General features: G+C 46.4%; 1 protein-coding gene across 2 annotated transcripts in view; it reads left to right on the plus strand.

The window, feature by feature from the left end:
* CAPN13 (calpain 13) overlaps positions 1-23,218 on the plus strand; it is an 84,759-nt gene that overhangs the window by 24,537 nt on the left and 37,004 nt on the right. For both annotated transcript variants that reach the window (XM_011960560.1, XM_011960561.1), the window contains 5 exons: positions 4,762-4,837; positions 6,374-6,489; positions 12,275-12,411; positions 18,438-18,612; positions 19,612-19,686. In XM_011960560.1, the coding sequence (XP_011815950.1) occupies positions 4,762-4,837; positions 6,374-6,489; positions 12,275-12,411; positions 18,438-18,612; positions 19,612-19,686 (579 nt within the window). The remainder of the gene's footprint in view (positions 1-4,761; positions 4,838-6,373; positions 6,490-12,274; positions 12,412-18,437; positions 18,613-19,611; positions 19,687-23,218) is intronic.

Here is a 23,218-nt window from a genome sequence, read left to right on the forward strand (position 1 = left end):
TGTCATTCAGCCAGAGAACTTGGATGCCAATAAATCAAAGTCCTCTAGCAAAAATAGGAAAGGGAGTGACGCTGCCACTTGTCCCAGACTGAACTCTGGCCACCATGTGAAAGAGCCAAATACCAAAAGGCTAAACACAGAGCTCTCTTATCCAAGAGCAGCATGCCATGTGAGGATGTGGAAGTCTTTAGAGAGAATGCAGAAATATGCCGGGTGCTGTCACATTATTTCTTGGCATATTTCTCCGTCTACCTCTGGAGATGATTAGGCGAGAGCAGCTGGCTTGGGACCACATCAGAGAGGGTATTTTCTAAGATGCCAGGAGCCCTTGCATTACAAGAGCTCTGACATACCTAATATAACAGAGATTACCCCTAAGCATTGCCTGGAGAAAGGTCTCCACAATCCAGAATTAAGTTCCTAAGATTACTTAGTTTGACTATTGCTGCTGGCTTCTGCATTACTCAGGGGTCTCCAGAGAAAAAGAATCAATATATATCCCATTGACATATTTATTGCTAGTAAATATATCAATATATATTTATATATATATCCCATTAACATATTGACATATATCCTAATAGATATCCTGTTAATATATTTATAATGAGAGATTTACTAGGAGGAATTGGCTCACATGCTTATAGAGGCTGAGAAGTCCCACGATATGCCACCTGCAATCTGGAGACCCAGGAAAGCCAGTGAGACCCAGGAAAGCCAGTGATGTAGTTAAATCTGAGTGGGAGGCCAGAGAACTAGAGAATGGATGATGTAATTCCCCATCCAAGGACAGGAAAAGACCAATGTCTCAGCTCAAGGAGTCAGGCAGAGAAAGGGCAAATTGTCCCTTTCTTTATCTTTTGTTCTATTTAGGCCCTGAATAGACTGGATGGTGCCCACCCACCCTAGGAAGGGAATCTGCTTTACTAAATCCACCAATTCAAATGTTAATGTCATGTGAAAGCACCCGCATGCACACGCCCAGAAGTAATGTTTAGCCAAGTATCTGGGCGCTCTGTGATCCAATTAGGATGGTATATAAAATTAACCATCCCAGCTTCCTTCTGTACTAATAATGTTTCAGAGCCCTCAAAGGCCAAGTCCACCTTACAGGATCCAAAAACATAAAGGTTGAGAAGATGCTGACTGCTGGTGTGGTCAGAATGAAGAACAAGACACTATGGAGGCAGACACCTGATTCAGAGCCTGTTTCTTGTGTGACCTGGGACAAATCGCTCAACTTCTCTGAACCTGCTCCCTGGCCCTGGCTGGGTCTCAGAATCCCCTGAGAAGCTGTGCAAATCCTGAACGCTATCTCTGCATGACCTATGAAATCACAGTAGTGGGAGGTGGGGCACAGCAGTCTCCCTGTCTATGAAGCTGCTAGGTGATTCACAGTCGGCTGGAGGCTGCCCATTGCTGCCAGTTCAGGGTGAATCTAATCTAGGTTCTCATCACACTGGCTTCACTGCCCTGATGTGCCTGGCCCATCTGGTAACAGGTGGCCTTCCCAGAGTCAGCACAGTCCCAGTTTCCCAGCCATCTTTACCTGTTTTCTTAATGGGCCTTGTCTCAGGAAGTCAGCCTGGCAGACTAAAATGCTCCTGGGTATCATTTCTATCCCTTCCTACCGTCTCTCTTTTTGGATTATTTGTCATAGCTCTAAAGTCCAGGGTCCAGGAGGAACAAGCAGCTTAGAGGACAGGAGACATAGAAGCTGCTTTTGTGCCCACCTTTGATGCAAATGATTCATATGTTTTCCCATAAACTTGAAGTTGACTGTTGATTCATGGTTTGAAATCATCACCATTTAATTTTCAACACATTAAAATATCTTTTTGTTCCTAATTAGCTAAAATTTTTGTTTTTAACTTTTATTATTCTAGTGAATCATAAAAAGTTGTGTGTTTATCAAATGCCTTCATAGCATTTATTGAAAGGATACAAATTTTTCTCCCTTCGGCCCATGTAAGTGCTACTTCATATTAGTAGATGTCCTGATGTGAAACCGTCCTTGCATTCTGCATTTCTACAGCAAATCCTACACGATGATAACAAATTATCCAAAATCAGTCTGGTATGTATGTATGTTTTCTCTCAGGTTGGGCATCAAGGCTATACTGGCTTCTTAAATGGTGGCAGGATTCTTTTATAATTTTTATTTTTACACTGAAACTGTAAATGACACTGGAATTTTCTATTCTCTGAAAGTTTGAGGGAACTCAGAGGAAAATTGCATGTACCTGTAAGCCTTTACAGGGCATTCAGGCAATACTCTTTGGTAACTTTAAAATACTATCCAAAGGCTGTTAGTCTTTTCAGCTTGTTTACTAACATGAGTCAATTTTAGCCAAGTTAATTTTTGTCAAAAAATCATCGGATTTTTTTAATTGATTGGCATAGAATTCTACATCATTATTTTATATTTCTAAAGCCCAATTTTTAATTCTACTTTTATTTGGGTTTCTCTACCATATTTGCCAAAGGTTGAGTCTATGTAATCCTCCCCCAGATATTAGGTTGGTGCAAAAGTAGTTATGGTTTTTGCCATTGAAAGTAATGGCAGAAACCATTATTAGCCATTACTTTCAATGGCAAATAATAGAACAATTTATTTATTAATCTTGCTGTTTTTCTGGCTTATAATTCACTAATCGTTCTTTTCAGTTCTTCCTCCTATTTTTGTGAGGCTCTTTTTGTCTTTCTCTTCCTAAGATCTACTGCTAAATTCATGTTTTTATTCTATCTTGTTTAATAATGAATGCATCTGAGGCTATGGGTTTGTCTGAGTATAGTCTTTTTAATTTTGCAAATATTTCAAAAGAGGGGGATCAATAACATGTACTATGTCAGACACTGTGCTGAGTATTTCACATCCTTCCTCATTTGTAAATGTAAGGACTGGTGCAGCTTTGCAAGGCTGTTGGGAGCCTACCAGAGAGAATCCTGGAGCAAGGCTCCCTCAGCAAGGGTTTGATGAATGACAGCCGTTGCCTTGATTGCATCGTCATTAGATTCTCTCAACTGTCCTTACATTTTGTATTATTGTTCCCATTTTACACATGAGGAAACAGGCACAGCAAAGTAAAGGGAATTGTTCAAGGTCTCAAGGTCACCCAGGAAGAAATGTTAGAGTAGGATTCCACACCAGGTCTGTCTGAATGGGTTCTCCAATCACCCCTACCCTTGCTCTAGGGATCCCTGGAGGGGAACTAGCAGGACCACAGTGAAAAAGAGCTGTGGCCAAAGTCAAGAAAATCGAGCAAAGCCATCTTTGTTCTGGGTCTGAAAATGCCACAGCCTCCATCCCTTCTTTACTTCCCATGAGTAGAGGATCTTTGACAGCAGGCCTCCTTTGAGACCTTAAGTCTCCTCTTCCAGTAGAGAGAGGAGACAAGTAAAGGTTACTGAAATGCCCTACACCATTTTAAAACTGGCTCCACTTGGAACCCTGCATGCACCTGAAGGCCCTCCGGATGTCCTTCCCTCTTTCTTGCGTTGAGGGAGATGCCAAAGTTCTATCCACCATGGCTCTGGCAGAGGGTCAGACCTTGTGCGACCCCAGGGTCCCCCTCACCCGGGAGGGCCTGGGCCTGAGAGTTCCCCTCCCAGCATATGACGGAGTCACATGTAGAGAAAGCAGCAGGAGGAGTTTTGTAAAATGATGCCCTCAGTCAGGACCCTGTGTTTGCAGGCAGGCACACCTTCGTTTTCCCCTTAGTGTGTGTCTCTTCCAGAAACCTGGGCAGTTTATGAAGAGTTGGCAGGTTATACAAGGCATGTGACTCTGTACATGAATGTCTACTGAGCAAATGAATCCAATTCCAGCTTGCAGGCCTGCTCTCTGCGGACTTATTGGTCAATGGGAAAAGAAATGATACAAGGACCAATTACTAAATTATGCAAATCCAGAAAGAGCTGCACAGAGAGGAGGCTGAGGTCATCCTGGCCAAGTCTAGAGGGCTGGCTGGTGCTGGGGCAGGAGCCAGACCTGTGGCCCAGTGTTCTCCCAAAGTGCCTGGGGATCCCCTTTGGGAACTCTCACAATTTTGGTGCCTGCTGACAGTTCCTCACATTCTTCCCAGATGTAGTAGCACTGGGGCAATCATCCATAACCACTTTCTTTGGCTGGCAGGCACTATGTGTGTTAGAAGTTAGGGAAGGACCGGGCACTGAGTACCAGCTCCTCACACAAGGGGACTAGGGCCTTCCAGACCCAGTCTGTGAGTTACCCAGGGAGTGGGCAAAGAGCTGAGTTGTGTGCACCGTGTATCCCTTACAGCATATGGCTAGACTTCAACCTGGAGTCCAGAATACCCATGCTCATTTCTGAAAGATACCATTTTACAACAAAAGCTTTATTATGAAAGCTATAGTACTTTATTACGTTTATAAACATCTCCTCTCATAAATGTATTCTATTCATTTTTTATGGTTTATTTACAACCTCTTATTAAAACACTGGCTTGTTGAGATGGAATGGCTATTTGATCCAAGGATTCCAAGTCCTTATTTATGTTCTCTCTTCGTGTAGTATGCTAATGCATTTATGGCCTGTCTTTTCAGTTACATTTATACCCTATGATACCTGCTGCCTTTCTGGTAGCAATAAAGGCTGAAGAACCCAGCAAACTTTCCTAACTCGGATTTTAAGCACCTTTTTAAGAATTTACCTCAACCCTCGAAAGACAAAGTGAATGATGTCACTTTGCGATACAAGCAATAAATGATGCTCATAGCTTTTCTCCCTCTTTCCTAAAGGATTTTCTTAAAGGGGGTCCTCCTCACTTCATCCTGGATGGTATAAGCAGATTTGACATCCAACAAGGAGGCGCAGGTAAGAGGGCAACATCTTCTCTCCCTGCCTTGGATAGGAAGTGGTGGAGGGTAGTGCCTACCCACAGAGTCCTGCCCCACTTCTGAGGGAGAAAGGCCAGTTCCCTTGGTGCAGATGTGGACAAACTGCTCACACCCAGTCCTGCAGGCTGCAATGAGCAGGGGAAAAGGAGACAGGAAAAATGAAAGCAAACATACACTGAGTTTCTGCAATGCCCGTGCAAGACACCTTGTGTGTGCAACAACCTCATTTTATATATGTGACAGTGGAGAGTCCAAGAGGTAAAATAATTTGCTTAATGTCACACACTCAGTTAGTAACAGGGTTAAGAATCCAGCACTCTCTGACTGCTTCCCACCCCACCAGACAGCCCCAGAGCAAAGGAGCTACTGAGAGCTGGAGGGCATGGACAGGGAAACAGGAGGGGCTGCCTAAGAGGAGGTGCCTGGGCTGTTCCAGGTGTGGCCAAGAGAACCCTCAGAAAGAGAAGCCTTGGAGTGAAAGGACAGAGCTGGCTGGAAAGTGGATAGGAGTTGGAGACAGCAAAGACGACAACCTTTCTGAGAACACATTCTAAGCTTTCAAAACGTCAGCTTGCAGATGATAGGTTCTGTAACTGAACTTCGCCTGGTGAAATCACTGTGCCTTGGACCAAGCAATAGAACCTGCCTGGCCACCAGCCAATGCTTCCCCTATTAGGGTTTCACCTAACTGGAGAAAGGACCTCTCTGAGGCCGTCTTCGTGGCTTCTGTACTGAACCCAGTTCCTGGCATGAAATGGCATTCAAAGACAAATTGATCATGTTAGGGGTGAAGGAGAAAGGCCTCAGGGAGGGGAGGAGAGGACTCAAAAGGGTTTACAAGGACATCCAAGGAGAAACTCAAGGCCATGCATCCCTCAAGGAGGAAAAGGAGAGAACACCCCCCTACTTCTGCACAGGGAGCGGCTGACCTAATAGCGAAGAAAAACATGAATCAGTTTTCCTCAATTGTACAGAGCATCGTTGCCAACATTTGCTGTAACTGAGCACCTCTGGCAAAAAGAGAATCAGAGGCTGAATGTGCTGGCTCACACCTGTAATCCCAGCACTTTGAGAGGCTGAGGTGGGCGGATCACTGAAGGTCAGGAGTTTGAGACCAGCCTGGCCAACACAGTGAAACCCTGTCTCTACTAAAAAAAATACAAAAAATTAGCCAGGTTTGGTGGTGCGTGCCTGTAGTCCCAGTTGTGGAGGCTGTGGCAGGAGAATCGCTTGAACCCAGGAGGCGGAGGTTGCAGTGAGCCGAGAGCGCACCCCTGCACTCCAGCCTGGGCAACAGAGCGAGACTCCATGAACACCACCACCACCACTGCCCCTTCTTTATCTGGCTTGGAGCCAGTCCCTGTGACTCCCTCCCCTCGTTCTCCTCAGAGGAAAAAAAAATGCATCATTTAGAAGGAAGTGTGTGGCCTCTAGTGGTAAGGACCTTTTAAATTATGGGACGGGGTTTCCAAGTGTGTCCAGTCAGTTTTTCCTGGCTTATCTCCCCTCACAGCTGACTGCTGGTTCCTGGCAGCACTGGGCTCCTTGACTCAGAACCCACAGTACATGCAGAAGATCCTGAGGGTCCAAAGCTTTTCAGACCAGTATGCCGGGATTTTCCGTTTCCGGGTACGTGTGCCCTTGCAACGCTCTTTATACTACGGGGTTCTCTGTGAGTATAGGGAAGGTGAAAGTCTTAAGTTTTCTCATGGCCTGGAAGCCTGAGATGAAAGTGACAGTTGTGTTAGTTACCCTCCCTATCTCCAAAAAAAGGATTCAAGCTTATAGTCTGACAACACACAGGGAAGATGAGAGTTGAAATATTTTTGTGTAAATAAAAAGAAATGACAGAAATGATTAGCAAAAGAGCGACTGATCAAGAACCCTGTAACTAACATCGAATTTTTGTCTCTGTTTATTCCTGTGCCATATCGTGCTATTTTGATTACAGTAGCTTTATAGGAAGTGGTAACATCTGGTAGGATAACTTCTCCTTCATTATTCATTACCATTTTCTCAAAAATAGCTTGGTAATTCTTTCACATTTATTCTTCCATGAGAATTTTAAAATTATTTTGTCTATTTTTTTTAAAGCCACTGTGATACAGAATGCTGCAGCATTTATGTATTAATTTAGAAAAAATACATTTTTTTTTATTTTAAGTTTTCCTTTCCAGAAACACAGGATACCTTTCTATTTATTCAGAACTAGTTTTATGCCCTTCAATAAAGTGTAATATTCATATTGGTGCTGTATCTTTCTTGATAAATTCATTCTCAAACATTTTGTAATTTTGTGGCTCATGTAATTGAGGTCTTTTTCCCTCATTTTGAACTTGGTGCTGCTAAAAAAGAGAAAAGCTACTACTTATCGTATATTAAACTGCATCTAGCCACCTTACGAAATTCTTTTATTAGTTCTTAATTCTTTCTTTAACAGAATCTGGAATGGCTTAGTTATCTAATAATATTATCTGCAAATAGAGAATTTTGTCTCTCCTTTTAATATTTGTAGAACTTATTTTGCTTTCTTGCCTCATCACATTAGCTGAACCTCACACTTTTGAATGAGTGACAAGAGCCAAGTCCTGCCTTCTCTTGATTTCAGTAATGTGCTCTCTTGATTCACTCTTCTTTCAGTACATTCAAGTTGCTAAAAATTATATAGGAATTTTTGTACCTATATCATGCATAAAATTGGTTTCTAGTTGATGTTATTTTTGTCATGTTTAAGTTATGCTAGCTTTTTAAAACAAGCTGATTGAGCTTTACATACCTTGATTTGAAATAAGCAGAATAATGAAAGTTAATCATTGATTAACTGTTCTTTGAAAGTAAAATAGACAATAGTGAAATTACCTGGGCCTACCTCCCTTTTAAATGTGATTTCTTTAATTCTTCCAATGTATTCAATAGCTATTGATCTGTTCAGGTCTCTTATTTCTACTGAAGGTAATTCTTGAAATTTATACTCGACTAGAAAAATCAACTGTTTCTTTGGTATTTTCAAATATATTACCACTGAGTTGCTTATATGAATCTCTGACAATTCATTTAACCTCTTGTAATCTGTGACTAAATCTACTTTCTCAATCTGTGCTGTATTTTTACTTTTCCTTTTTTTCTTAATTCTGTTTATCCAATCAATCTGCTGTGTGGGTGGTGGTGTTGGTTTTTTTTTTAAACAAATCAACTTTTGATTTTCATTAATCTTTCTATTCTTTTTCTTTTGAGGTTTTGTTTTCTATATAACTAACTATTTCAATCCTATCTTTATTAATTCCTTTATACTTTCTCTGATTGTATTCTTTTTTGTGATTTTCTGAAACTGCACACTTAATATTCTTAGTCTTTTTACTTTCCTCTGAGATGTGTATCCATAGGTTTTGATATAAAAAGTCTTACTTTTATTAATTTTTAAGATAATACAATTTTAGTTTTTGTATCTTTTTTCATATAGGGGCTGTTTCTTTAAAGTTTATTTGATTTTCAAGTGATTAAGTTTTGCAAGCGGTAATCTTTTAGTTACTGAGTTTCTGTTTTATTATAATTGGAGAATATAATTCATAACTGTCTGCATTTGGGGAGATTAATAAAGTAGTTTTATTTCTAGCCAACCCACAGCAGTTTTTATAAATGGCTCATGGACACACAAGAACAATCTATGTTATCCAATGGTTGTGAGTTTTACATACTGAATCAAGCTCTATGATTTCCAATTGTGTTATCTGTCATTATGTCTTTTATCTTTACTTATTTTTTGTCTGCTTGATTTGTTAGATCATAACAAAGAGGAGAAGTTACTCCCATAGTCATTGTTAGGAGAATTCTTCTTATGTTTTCAGGTGCTCTGGCTTTACACTTTTCCTGCTATGTTCTTTGGTGCCCAAAGGTTTATGACCTTGCTATCTTCTTCTTACAACAAAATTTGTACAATATCCCTATTTGTTGCATTTAATGCTCTGGCCTTGGATTCCTCTTTACCTAATATTCCTGTTGCCACTTTAGCTTCCTGTTATGTACATTTCCCTGTTATATTTTTGTTCATCTCTTTATTGTTAATTTCATGCTCACTTGGTTATAGGTGTGTTTCTTATAAAAAGCATATTTGAAACTCATTGCCTTACCACTGTTTCTCCCACCCTTCATTTCTCCTTAAGATTTTTGTTCTAATTAAACCTTTATTAGATAGAATTTCCTTGAGTAATTTCCTCAGAATATGTGAGAGTTTTTCCTTTTCTCTCATTTAAAAATGATATTTCAGTTAGGTTTATGATTCTTGGTTCATATTTCTTTTCCTGAAAAGTCTGTAAACATTGTTTCGTTGTCTTGCAGTTTCCAATGCTGCAGAAGAAAAATCTCATGTTAATCTATTCTCTGGACTTTGACTTTGTATTCAATGTGTTCTTTCCAACTGAGAGTCTGTAAGAAGTGCTGACCAGGCGTGGTGGCTCACACCTGTAATCCCAGCACTTTGGGAGGTTGAGGTGGGTAGATCACGAGGTCAGGAGATTGAGGCCATTCCTGGCCAACATGGTGAAACCCCATCTCTCCTAAAAATATAAAAATTAACTGGGCATGGTGGTACATGCCTGTAATCCCAGCTACTCGGGAGGCCGAGGCAGGAGAATCCTTGAACCAGTAAGTCAGAGGTTGCAGTGAGCTGAGATCGTGCCACTGCACTAATGCACTCCAACCTGGCAACAGACCAAGACTCCATCTCAAAAAAAAAAAAAAAAAAAGTGCTCTCTCTCCTTGGAGTTCAGAAATTTCTCTGGAATATATCTATATATACACCTGCTAAAAATTCATCTTGTCTGGGAATTCAGTGATATTTTTCAGTCTGAAGACCTGTATCCTTCCAGTCAACTAAGTTTCCTTTATTATTTCTGGGCCCCTCCTTTATCCTGCTCTTGCCTTCTTACATTCAGCTATTTGCATATTAGGTCTTCTGTCAGGCAAGTGATGATACTGCTGCTGGTCCAAGGACCACACCAGTGAGTGAGCTAGAGGATCCAGGATTGAGCTGTGTCTGGACTTGTCCCCAGGTGCCAGCATTGCTGGAGCTACTTAGGTGGTTAGGACAACTCAAGGCCCAGGCAAGACATACGCTGCCCTTTTGGGTGGTGAAGAAAGTCACACAGTTCCCCAGAAGCGGCTGCAGTCCCCTGACCTCTGTAGATCTCTTCTCATTGCTGCGAGCTTGGGTACTGCTTTCCAAAAGTTATCCAGTGCCCAGGTCACCTCAGATGCTTTGCCTAAAACACTCTGGTTTCCCTGTCAGACCACTGGGTGTTGGCAAAATGACCTCCAGCATGGTTCTTGGAAGGTACAGACATGATCCAAATGCCAGCCCTCCCCACCCGGAGACATGAACCAGGAAATGCAGGTGGTGGCCTCATTCTTTACCACCAGTCAGGCCCTTTGCATCCTCTCTGAGAGTGGCAAACTTATCTGATGTCCCCTTTGTATAGGGAAAGCAAGTTTGGTCAGCATCACTGGTGTGGGAAGATAGGGCTAAGAGTTGTTTTTAAGATGAACTAGGCCGGGCACTAGTGCCTGTAATCCCAGCACTTTGGGAGGCCGAGGTGGGCGGATCACAAGGTCAGGAGATCGACACCATCCCGGCTAACACAGTGAAATCCTGTCTCTACTAAAAATACAAAAATTTAGCCGGGCGTGGTGGCGGGTACCTATAGTCCCAGCTACTCAGGAGGCTGAGGCAGGATAATGGCGTGAACCTGGGAGGTGGAGTTTGCAGTGAGCTGAGATTGTACCACTGCACTCCAGGCTGGATGACAGCGAGACTCTGTCTCAAAAAAAAAAAAAAAAAGAACTAACCAGAGAAGCTCATTTTAGCCAGGACTTACTCATTCCTAATGTCTTACTGTGTGCCAGGCATTGTCCTAGGTGCTGAACCAAATGGCCACTGAAAAGGAGTCTCTACTCTCATAACTACAATCTTGTTTTCATAATCTCACCTTTTATGATCTCATCTGATCCTAATCACAAACTATGAGGCAGTTCTTACTCTTACTGCCATTTGACAGATGAGAAAACTGAGTCCCAGAGAATTATCTTGTCCAACATCTGTTGCTAAAGTAATAAGAGGCAAGACCAGCATTCAAGTGCATTTCCACCAGCTAACTGCTATCTACTATATGCTGCCACCCAGTTAAGCACAAAATCCAGATTGTCCTTTTGGTACTCCCTTCTAGGGACTGGGATTAGCTTCCCTCAGTGCTTTGGATGCATTTTGTAATCACCCTCCTAAAACCATCCCTGTTGCCTCTCATCCTCACTGCTGACACATCTTGCTGCTCACTGCAATAGGAACGCAAGTCCACAGCTGTGCAGAACCCGCCACAGTGCACTGGCTCATTAGCAACTATTAAAACATGTCTCCACTGACATATCTGTCTCAATCTCTATCTCTGCTCTGAAATTGCATCCGCGGCTGGATGCAACAGCCTGACATCTGGGACATCCAGATATGGAAAAGGCCATGTGGATGAGCAATCCCATCCACCCAGCTTTCCATGGAGTCCACCCAGTGGAAATTGGCCTTCGCCAAAACTCAGGGCTGAAGCCGGAAGCCCTGCTGCTTCTCCTACACAGGGAGGCCAGCAAAGAGAATCCAAAAAGCTGGTTTTGTTATGAATTTTCCTCATTTGGCCATGTCCCTGGGTGAACCATTTAGAGTTGAATGCTAAAGATTCAAACAGTCTGTTTTGGAGAGGAACATCTGGTTCATTTGCACTCTTAGCAGTAGCAACACCAGCCAGTATCCTTTCTGCTGCTATAATGGCAGGGCAGCTTGACAGGAGAAGAAAGGGGCCAGAGGCAGGCTGTCTCTGCTCAGTCCTCCTGAGCCATCCATGTCATCTGTCTCCAGGCCTTTGCCCACAGTGTGCCTCCTGTCTGGAATACCTTCCCTGTATCCCTGCCACGTGCTTAAATCCTGCCTCTTCCTTCAAGCCCTCAGCTCCTGCAGGCTCTACCTCTGTCATGCTAGCCCTGCCCCCACCATTCTCCTCTGTTGGTAGCATTGCTTCCCTATTGGCATTTTGTGCACAAGAAGTACCTGGAGAGTCTCATTTGTGTCACTAAAGCTCACAAAGGACTTGCCAAAGAGAGGCAATGCTTAGGAGCAAAGTGAAGCTAGAACCCAAGTCTGCTTCCTCCCTGCCTATGTCTTCCTGGACTAAGTTGGTCTGTGACTCATTTTCTCCATCTGCCGGTGGAGATGACATGCCTGTCTCCTGCCCGGCAACCTGGGCTGGGATTTTGTTCTGGATAGAGTTCGTTATTACATTGTAGAGGTCATGTTGCAACTTTTGGCTTAAGTTGGGGGACCCAGGAGCTCCCTCCTGCCTCAACTCTGTCAGAAAGCATGTGCTTGGCTCTCTTCCAGTTCTGGCAATGTGGCCAGTGGGTGGAAGTGGTGATTGATGACCGCCTACCTGTCCAGGAAGATAAGTGCCTCTTTGTGCGTCCTCGCCACAAAAACCAAGAGTTCTGGCCCTGCCTGCTGGAGAAAGCCTATGCCAAGTAAGTACAACCCTGCTGCCCATCAGCCCAGAGTTTCAGTGCTGGTCCTGCCTACCTTGAATGCAAACAGTCCCCGTTGGAGCATTGCAGCCTTTGCCACCTGGCTGGGCATCTCCATAAACAGTCACCATGTGCAAAGGTCAGTGTTGGGGCCATCAGGAGGATCCCACAGGCGCATAGTGAAGAGTGGGCAGGGCAGGGGCTGGACAGAGATATGTATTGACAATGATATTATTGCAAGGCTGGTATCAGGGCCCAAAGAAATATATTTAATAATATCACGGTCAAAGTCTGACGAGAGGGCAGAGGAGAAAGTAAACAACTCTTACTCTCTGACTCACAGAAAGTCAGGCTGAGGCTGTGTGGAAGTGGTGGCATTTGAGTGAGACCTCAAAGGATGGGCAGGATTTCAGCAAGGGGAGAGGGGATAGGTGGGAGGAGGTATCTCTAACAATGGGAGTGATTCAAATAAAGGCATCCTCGGGGTGGTCCAGGCAGTTGGGCACCCAGTGTGGCTGCTATGAGGTGGCATTTATGTGTGGGTGTGGGGCAGGACATGCTCATTCTCATATGGTCAAAATACCATGACTTAGGGACTGCCTTTCAGTGCTAACAAGCTTAAGAACTTATAAACATCCCAATTCACATGTTGTGCTTAGATTCTTTGGGTTGCTTTTATTCAACAGATGTTTATTGAGCGTTTAACCATATGCCAGGCACTGTGCTTGGCACTAGGACAGACGCTCTCAGACTGACTCAAGTGGATGTGTGCAGGACTGTGGATGGGGGAGGTGCACGTGTGTGTGTGAGGAAGAGGGCACTGTCCTAAACACCCACACAGGTGATGAAGATACGCTCAAACTTTCCGTCATCAACACAATGTAAACACGAAGAGTAATGACACATCTGTCTCCTCCTATGAGACTGCAACAGCTGGAGAATGCCAAGTGCTCGCCAGCATGTGGGGATCCAGGACCCTCCGGCAGCACGGGAGGGAGTGTGCACCCAGGCAGCCTCTGAAGTGCACCAGCCACCCGACAATACTTCGCTTCTCTACACGCACTTCTCACACCCAATAGGAACACTCCTGGGGGCCCTTAAGGGGACACATCTGAGGATGTTCTTGACTGCCACAAGGATGGTATGGAGTGTCCATCACTGAGGTCAGTGGGTACAATGGGTGGACACACTTCATAGAGAGCCATGCAGCAGTCAGAAGCCACAGATCCCATCTGTGCACGGTGACCGGGACGGTTCTTAGAGGCAGGGTCCTTGAGGCCCCCTAGAGGTGTCCTTAGTGGGTGTGAGACGTGCATGGAGCCAAGATAAGTATTGTCAGGTTGTCCTTCAGAGGCTGCCTGTATGCACACTCCCTCCTGTGCTATTTGGGGGTTCCTGGATCCCCACATCCTGGCAAACACTTGGCACTCTCCAGCTTTCTGGCTTTTGCAAATGAGGTAAGAGGCACTGAGCAATCCCATGCACTGTTATTTATGGAAATGGAAACTCTGTGCCCTGCAATTCTCATTTCACAAGAACACATACGAACAAAAGGTGCACATTCCACATCCTGAAATTCTTGTCTTGGGGTGGAGGAGAAAAAGAATGTGGATAGAAGGAAGGAAGAAGGAAGAAAAGAAAAAAGAGAAAATTCATGAAATGAAATGAAACAAATAAATTTTTTAAAAAAAGAGCAAGACCTCACAGTGATGATATTATGAAGGGGGAAGGCGGCACACCTGGAAATAGGATAGGAAGGTATGCAGAGTCCCAAGGGCCGGAACTCTCATGGGGCCAGTCCCCAGGGCCTGGAGAAAGGCTCTGGCATTGGTTTGGCTGCAGCTGCTGTGGCTTCTGCTCTGCTCCTCTCTGCAGCTGGCCTGCTCCTCCTCCTCCCACCCAGGTGCCTGTCTTTGCTGTGCATCTTCCTCTGCTGCCTCCTTGCTCCAACTTTCTGAGGACCCCAGCTTCCTCTGAACTCCTCATCAGGCCACCTAGCCTCATGCCTCTGTCTTTACCTTCTGCCACTTTCCACCCGATTCCCCGCCCAGTACCTGATTCCAATCCAGAGAGTTGGAGTCTTATTGGTCAAGCCTGGGTCAGGACCCCATCGGCCCAATCAGCCATGACCTGGGTCAAGTGGCTACAAAGGGGCACGAGCTGGGGAGGGGACACTTGCCCTCAGAAGAGGCTGTGTGTGAGGCAGGCACCATGAAGAGGCAAGGGAAGTGTTAGAGCTGGGTATCACTGCTAGCAGATGAAAGCAGAGAGGACCACACCCTTGAGGAGAAAATGAGTGGACAGCATCATAGATCCAGAAAATTCTGGAGATCATCCTAACCAGCCTCTCGGCCCACACATGGAGAAGCTGAGTCTCCAAATTGTGATGGGATGGCAGGTTCACGTAGTTAAGCTGGGCCTGCCGGTTCTTTACTCACCTGGCCAGGGGGCATCATTATCTGCCCCATCCATTATGCACCCTTGCTGAGTGCAGTCCTGAGCCCTAGAGGTGGTGATAGCACCACAGTCTACCCCAGTCCCTGTTCTTCTGGAAGTCACAGTCCAAACAGTGAGGTGTCTTTTCATGCATTCTTTCTTTTTGAGGCAAACTTATGAAAAACCATAGTTTTTGTTCATTTCCAGTGTCAGAAAGAGCTGCTCATTAGCATTTGAGAATGAAGCCCAGATAACAGCCAAGGTTGTTGAACCAATCCACATGTTTGGGAGGTTAATTCACTTCTAAGCTACTTACAAAAACACTGCCATTATCTTTTCAATACGGATTCAGCCCTCATCTCTTCAGGGCCTCGTTTTATCCTTATGTAAAAACAGGGAGACCAGTGGTTCCCTGTGAGAATTAGAAAGCTTGCAGAAAGAAATGATGACTTTGACCCCATTTTGTTAACAGATGACCTAAAGCAATCATTCAGCTTGAAAACAAATAGGAACGTGGACGTGGCATCTGCATTCCACTGCTTAAAGAAATCTAGCCGAGGATAAAATGTCTCAAACTATTAAAGCTGTTTAAAATCTCCCCCACCCCTCACTATCCAAAAAAGGAAGCTCTAAAATGCAGGGGTGAATCACATAGACTTATAGTGTTTCAGAGCCAGAAAGGACGTCTGTCAGCATCAAACCCCACCTTCTTTGAAAGATGAGGAAACAGGCTCAGTGAGGTGAAATGACTGGCCCAAGATCACACTCAGATGAGGATGGAGTGAGCACGATTTTCCCTAGTCACTACTTCCCATGCCTTCCCACCATCCCTGACATTGTCAGTCCTACAGGAAAATGATTTGTCTTTTTGCTGCTTGTGGAACTTAGTGTCTGGCACATGAGGACCACAGCCCAAATGTAGAGAGCCCATCTGTCCAGATGGAGATGGACCTCTTCCCTCCAAGGGTGCAGGCAACAGCCCAGTGAACACATGGACTCCAGACTTTCTATTCTCCTTGCAGCTGGGGAGTCTGGAAATTAATTGGTCAAGTCAAATGAAAACCATAGTTACGATTTTGTTTTCCCCAGAGGTCGTGAAATAAGAGAGGAGACTGAGGGACGAAAGCTGGTAGGCTGCTTACCATCCTTTATAGAATCTCTACAGCATTTCAGCATCTGCTCCAACTCTATCTGAATTCTTTCCTCTTTCATGATTGCCAGACAGAAAGACATTTCCCCCAAATGAGGCTGAAGCAGAGGGATGGGGACAAGGCTGTCTCAGAATTCCTGGTTCAGGTGATGAGGAATAGTGGCAGCTGCGGTGAACACAGTTCTCTCTCTCTCTCCTTTCTACTTCCTGTCAGCAAAGGGGGCTAAGAATAGTTGCCATGTTCCTGAACATCAGCAGGATCCATGAGCTCATGTTTAGAAAGCAGAAAGATAGTTCCTTGTCAAAACACCCAGCTGCTGCTGGGACAGGTTTCATGGGCATTGTGGATGTGTAGTAAGAGAAAGCTTCAGAAGACACCACGGGCTCTGGCTGTGAGTGGCAGGGGGTGCCTTTGGTTGTCTTGGGTGACTCCGAGGTGACTGCCGGATGCTGTGGGTGCAGGACCTCAGATGGGGCCCAGAGGCAGTGAGACAGTGAAGTGAGGGAGGGGCCGGGCCCCACCACCGCTTTTCTGGAGTGCTGTTCTTTAGCACAGCCCTGTTTGAAGCCAGGAAAGTTGCCGTGAGCATATCACCAGGAAAGGGCTGTTGCAAAGAGCAGAAGGTCGTACTGGTGGGGAATGGATTCCCAAACCCCAGTCCTTGTGAATTTCCAGCACCCTCAGCCATGCCCTGGTCATTGGAACAGGAGCCAGAACCCACGTGGGACAGCGAGGGATTCCAGAGCTCAGCCCCAACCAGGCACGCTCACCACCAAAGAAAACTCTACAGTTGACTGAGCAAATGCTCCAGAGAGAAGAAGCTAGACCCTGGGTCAGAGAGAGGGAGAGCAGGAGGATAAGGTTTAGAACCAGTTTTAAAACAAGATTAATCTGTCACATAGGGGCTCCTGTAGAGACGCCCCTTCATTCCGAGAATCCTCAGCTTTCTTTAATAAAAGGCTTTTTCAGCCATTCCTTCTATGCATTCGTGCCTGGGGCAGTGTCCTGCTGATAGTGACTGCTTGATACATACATATTTGCTGAAGTGAATCTACTGGAATTCTGTGTGATCCCCAGGAGGAGAGAATGTCAGAGGTGGAAACAGTGAGAAAGGAGTGTTGAGGGCTGATCCAGTCACCCTGCGGCTTCCAGATGAAAGGCCAAGGACAGGGAGGGGAAGGGTCTTGTCCAGGGTGGAAGACCCAATTGGAGGGGGCAGCAGGATGACCCAGGCCCTGATCCATGTCTCATTTTGCATTACCCGAACAAAAGCTGCAGCAAGGACTTCCTCCACTGCCTACTGCCCTGCAAAGGGCTCTGCCTCTGCCTGCCCACCGGGGACAGGAACACGTAGGTCCCTCGCGAGAGTGACAGAGGCAGCAGTGAGTGTGGCTCCTGCTGGGCGTCTTTGATGCCAGGGTCTCCTGCCTGATCTGGCCTCAGTTCCACATCCTTTGTGAGCTTGCCCTGCCTAAATTTCAAAATTCCATGGAACCCTTCCAATTCACCCCATGGATGGAAGCTGAAGTTCTCAAAAACACATCTGACTGTCCGGCCGCTGCGTGAGAGGTTCCATTGTGACTGATCAGGCCACCCTCTCTCCTGGGGAACATTAGGCCTCTTGGGTCTGGCTCTGCCCATCTTCCAGAAACAGAAACGCCATGGGTGGGGGTGGAGGTGGCGTGGCAGGAAGAGATGCTTTGGAGAAGGGGGTGAGGGTTTTAAACTTTTGGGGTATGTTACATAAGACTCATCCTTACCTATGTTATCTTTAGTTAAACCAGTGATCTCCCTCATAATCTGGGGGTGAGTGGGTAATTCTGGGGATGGGAATTCTGGATCAGGGTTTGCAGTGTGAGAACAGTGGCTCCCAATGACCACTGCCAGCATCAGGATATAGCTGTGAGCTCTTAGAGGGCAAGACGGGGGTTTTTAAACACATGCCTCTCATGGTCCCTGGCCCACAGTCAGTACTTCACACTGCTGTTAAACTGAATGGGAAGCAGGAGATACTCAACGTAGTAATATCCAGTACTCATTAAGGGATGACCACGTGCCAGGCACTATGTGGAACATAGCCCCATGAGGCTCCTTAATGTGTCCAAGGTCAAGCAGCCAAATTTGTAGCAAAGGTAGGGTTCAACCCCTGGCCTGTGGCTCTAGCACAGGCACACCCAGCCTGTTGTCAGTGCTGCCACTTATGGGACTGTGCAGGCCTGGGGGACCCGGGCAGGAAGGTACAGAGGATAGTAGGAGCCCCTGGAGCAGCAGACAGTGCTAGAATCTCCATCCAGGCAAATGGCAGGTAGGTGGCCATGGTCAGGAGAGGACCAGGCAGCCCCTCACCTGGGAAATAGGCAGAAGGTCAGTGCACAAGTTTCCCTCCCGGAGCATCTCACTAAAGGCACCACGATGATTCATCCCCCGTTCCCCTCCCAGGCTGCTCGGATCCTATTCCAATCTGCACTATGGCTTCCTGGTGGATGCCCTGGTGGACCTCACAGGAGGCGTGGTCACCAACATCCCTCTGCACTCCTCCCCTATGGACCTGGTGAAGGCGGTGAAGGCAGCGACCAAGGCAGGCTCCCTGATTACCTGTGCCACTCCAAATGGAGTAAGTCAACGGGGAGCCCTTTTGCATCAGTTCAAGCCTTTTCTCAGCCAGGAATGCTCAGCCAGGGGCCCATTCAGCTAAGAAGGGTATGGCAAGCTGCCACCATTAACGAACACTGATAGTGTGCTTTACCCAGGTCACCTCATTGAACCGTGCAGTAGCCTGCCTCTAAGACAGAAATTGCAGAATTCACTTCACAGAAGAGAAAGTAGGCTCAGAGAGGCTACCTAAGGTGCTCACCATCACACAGCTCATAAGTGGCTGGAAAAGGCTTCCAGTGCTGCTGTCCCAGAGCCTGGACCTACTGCTACAGCTCCCAGGCAACCAGTGGGTTTTACCATGCACTGGAGAAGGCAGCTGCAGCTCCTGCTACTGTGGACCACTCCTTTGTCTTTTGCCTTAAGTTTACGCAGAGTCCCCCGGGGCCCTCTGATGCTCACTGGCTCTAATGGCAGCACCCAAAGGCAGCATGACTCATTTTGAAAAGCTTGGGTGACCCTCCAAATTATTTGAGTCTGTTCTGAGACATCTGGTTTCTATCCGCGGGGATGCTTCCTTCATCTTGAAACATATGGGCTTTGAGTCACACATTGCTAATCCAAAATGCCACCAGAAGCCCAAGATGCACTTTAAACCCCAGTTACTCCCAATGTGGGGGTCAAGTGATTCCTGCGTCCTGCAAATGTCCCAGCAGACATATTTGTGCTGTGTCTCACTGATGACATGTGGTTGGTGGAGAGAGTAACCCAGGCCCTCAGGACTCCATGGACTTCCTTCCATCACTCATGGGGGTGGTTCCCTGAGGCATGAAATCCCTGGGGCCTCAGATACCCAATGGCCTTCCAACTCTGCCACTCTAGAAAAGAGTTCCAGGCCATCTATCAGTCCCAAGTGAGTCAGTGGGACCCAGATGGCTCAGCAGCTGTTTGGACTGTGTTTTTCTATTTCTTTGAAGAACCTGTAGATGTCTAATGTTTGGTCTGCTTTTCTGCTTTGAAGTCAACAGATACAGCACAGGCGATAGAAAATGGGCTGGTGAGTCTGCATGCCTACACCGTGACTGGGGCCGAGCAGGTAAGGCTGGCTGCTGGCCTGTCCAGCTCTCCCCTGGCCTCTGCCCCAGCATTCCCATTCCTTTCAATAGGGGCCAGAATCACATGAAAGGCCAACAAAGATGAAATGAGGATTTATCACCCTTGCCCCCATGGTGACATGCACCATGGACAGCCTCAGCTCCTTCTGTTCATCCAGAAGTTCTGACTCCCACTGTCTTCCTTTCCGGGAATCCACCAAAGACCTTGCTGATCTCAGACAGCTCTGAGTGTCTATTCAAACTGGGAGATTAGCCCCAAAGGAGGTAGAATGAACTACCCAGTGGACTCCAGGGGGGAAGTTTTGCCCTGAAAGGGGTTTTATTTGTTACATGCAAGCTAAATTGCTATAACAAAGACACTCCAAAATATAGGGTCTTAAGACAAAGTACATTTCTGTCTCAGGTAAGCAGGTGATGCCAGGACTAGTAGGTGGCTCTGGCATCCTCCACATGGGGCTTCCACCCATGAGCCCAAGACAGCTGCTCTAATCCCTCATCTCCCAGCCAGAGGAGAGAAAGAGGCCAAGGGACACTCATATATCCATATAGAAGGCATGAATTGGAAGAGGCATGCATCATCACATCCCATTAGTCTAAGCTTAATTATGTGACCACACCAAGGCCAAGGGAGGCTGGGACACACACTGTCTAGCTGGGCCCCATAAGCCCAGATAAAACTTTATTCTCATGGAAGAGGGGGAGGTTGGCGCTGGAGGACAATCGTGCTCCTCAATGGAAGAATTGACTTTGGCTGGACAAAAATGTATGTGATCACTGTGTGCAGTATAATTTGGCCTGGAAAACACTACTGAAGTCCAACCTTCTCCATTCATAAAGAAAGAAGCTGGGGCCTGATAAGAGAGATGTCTTTCACAAGGTTAGACAGATGGCACCTGGGAGATAGCTGGCCTGGACACTCTGTCTCTTTAGTGTCTGTCTACACTTGTCACCACACTTGTGGTGACAGCACTTCCTGGCCATGGGATGGTTTCCTCCAAGTGTTCCTCGGTCTCTGTATTTCCCACAACAGTTGAGGTCTAATAATGTCTTCTAAGCCCTAAGAGACCGAGTTCCAAACTCTAGGGCACATCATTTCTCTCAGGACTTTATGGACCGAGGACTGCAGAGCATCAGGCTCTATGTGTGGCTTTCTCATACTTGCCTGGCCTCTGCTCCTTTCCCACCTGTCCTTCCTCTCTCTATCTGTCTGTCTCTCTTGTCCATTTTGATCATTGTCCCAATCACAAAACCAAGACAATATCTCCTGTCTCTAATGAATGCTTTTTGTACAATAGGTAATTGTCCAAAACTGACCTCGGCACTTTCAGATTCATGGAAAGAGAGCTATTATCAATTAGTAATATCTATTTGGGGCATGAGATGAGGAAGTCAGGTACCTTTGCAACGCATTTGCCATTCTTGGACAAGATCCTTTTTATACATTGAGATAGCCTTTGTTTCTGCTCTGAACACAGGGGAGAAGGGACTCGTGTACCCAGAGGTCCAGATGACCTTGGAGCATGAGTCCCCACAGAGGCTGGCTGTGGAGATGGCAGTGACTGCTGGGTTGCAGAGCAGCTATGTGAACATCTAGGGTGATAGAGGGGAACTCGGGAGTCCAAGTGCTGGCTCAGCTGCAGTTTGGGCTCCTGATCATGACACCCACAGCTCGAACATTTGTGCCCCCATAGCGTACACTTGGAATTATTTTAATAATATACTGAGTGGTCTAAACAGAACACCTCCCCTGGGAAGACAGGTGATCAAGACCACATGTCCTGTGTAATCCATCCCTGCTCCACCATTCCATGCTGCTGACACTTCACAGAACGTGTTCTAAGGAGCACTAGCCTCTGTGAAAATGGGTTTCCAAATACACTTGGAAAATGCCACTCACTATATCCCCTCCTTGGCGATTCAGAGTGTACATTTGCATTTTAAAGACTCCAAGAGGCTTGTATGAGCAGTGCAAGCCCTGCTGGTTTTTATTGTACTATTAGCCAAAAACCACTTTTGCTAGGAATAACTATTAATGGCCAATGGAACTGGCATTCAGGATAATTCATTTGAGGAAGTACTACTGCAGGGTAGATAACTTGGGTCACCTCCTGCCCAGTAGCACCTTTTCTGAGTGCTGAGCAGGGTCAGAGGCAGAGTCAGCGGCCAGGGAGTGAAGAAGCACGTGGCCGGCCCATTCTTAGGTGTAGCCATGGCCTTGGCCTCGAGTGTGACCCCTGCACCCCCAGACCAAGGCCCATGCCAGCACGAATAGGTCACTGCCATAAAGGAGGGACACAACCAAGAACTTAAGTTGGTTAAAGACTCCTCCTCCAGAGAGAGGAGGTTATAACTCTGAACCACAAGCGCTAAGATTAAAGCAGCCCATAAATGTGGCATGCTTTTTAATCTGCTCATGCTCCCTCTAGGCAGGACACAGACAGGAAGATAAATGAAATTGGCATTTTTTATTACGCACCTAGCTCAGTCGGGGATTCCCCTGGGCAAAGGGATGAGTGTTTATCTGCATGCCCCACTTAGCCCTGCTTCCAGCCCCTTTGAATTGCAGGTTGCTTTTCTCCCCCATGCCCACCGGAGCCCCGGAGTATCCGTGAGGCACTGGGCATGGCTCATTAAGCTGTTTGGGGCACCAGGTGACCATTTCTTGTGTCCTTGCTCCATGGGCTCTGTCAGGTGCTGGCAGTTAACAGTAAACTGTGTGCAGGGCTTGGGGTGCCTCGGGGTAGGGCAGACAAGGGTAGGAAAGCTGGGTTTGTGCTTCTTGGAGGCATTGAAAGTGAGAGCCCCTTCTGCTGAGGTACTGGCCAGGGAGCGGGGCAGACAAGGGAAGCAACAGAAAATAGCCTTTTCCGAGCCAGGCTCCTGGGCCCGTGTGTGACTGTACGGCTCCTGCACAGCAATGCCCCACTGGTGAGCATGGGCATTGACCAGGTGGCTCAAGGGTCACAGTCGAGGCCAAGGTCACAGCCACATCCAAGAACGGACCTTTACTCATGCCCAATTCCAAAACTAGGAGCCGGGACTTTGGAAAATGACCGTGGCTAGATTGGGATTCTGCCTCCGCCGCTGTCTTAGCGATCTTGAGAAGGGTGCTTAGCTTCTCTGGTGCTGTTTCCTTAGCGCACATTAGCCGGCACCTAGCTCTGAGCCCTGCCTCCACCTGCGGCTTCTCTTCCACACAGCAATAGTCTGTTCTATCCAGAGTGTTGTCTTTCTTGTCTGACCAAGAATCAGGGAGCAAGTTCGCCCCTTTCCTCACCCCTCTGGGCCTCTGTCTCCTCAGACAACATTAGCACAGATCGATATCACAGCTACAGCTCAATCATATTTTAATTCCTCTCGACACGCTGAGGGCTGCCGGCTCCCGGGGATGCAGATTCAAGGGTTGGCTGCTGTGTTGTTGTCATTTTCTCACAGTCCTGCCCTCTGGCTTAAGTGGTGTGAGGGAGCAAAGGGGTAGACCTCCTTATCTGAAGTGTGGTGAGGATGAGTTAC

Source organism: Colobus angolensis, unplaced genomic scaffold, assembly GCF_000951035.1.
Source record: "Colobus angolensis palliatus isolate OR3802 unplaced genomic scaffold, Cang.pa_1.0 Scaffold515, whole genome shotgun sequence".
Lineage (NCBI taxonomy): Eukaryota > Metazoa > Chordata > Mammalia > Primates > Cercopithecidae > Colobus > Colobus angolensis.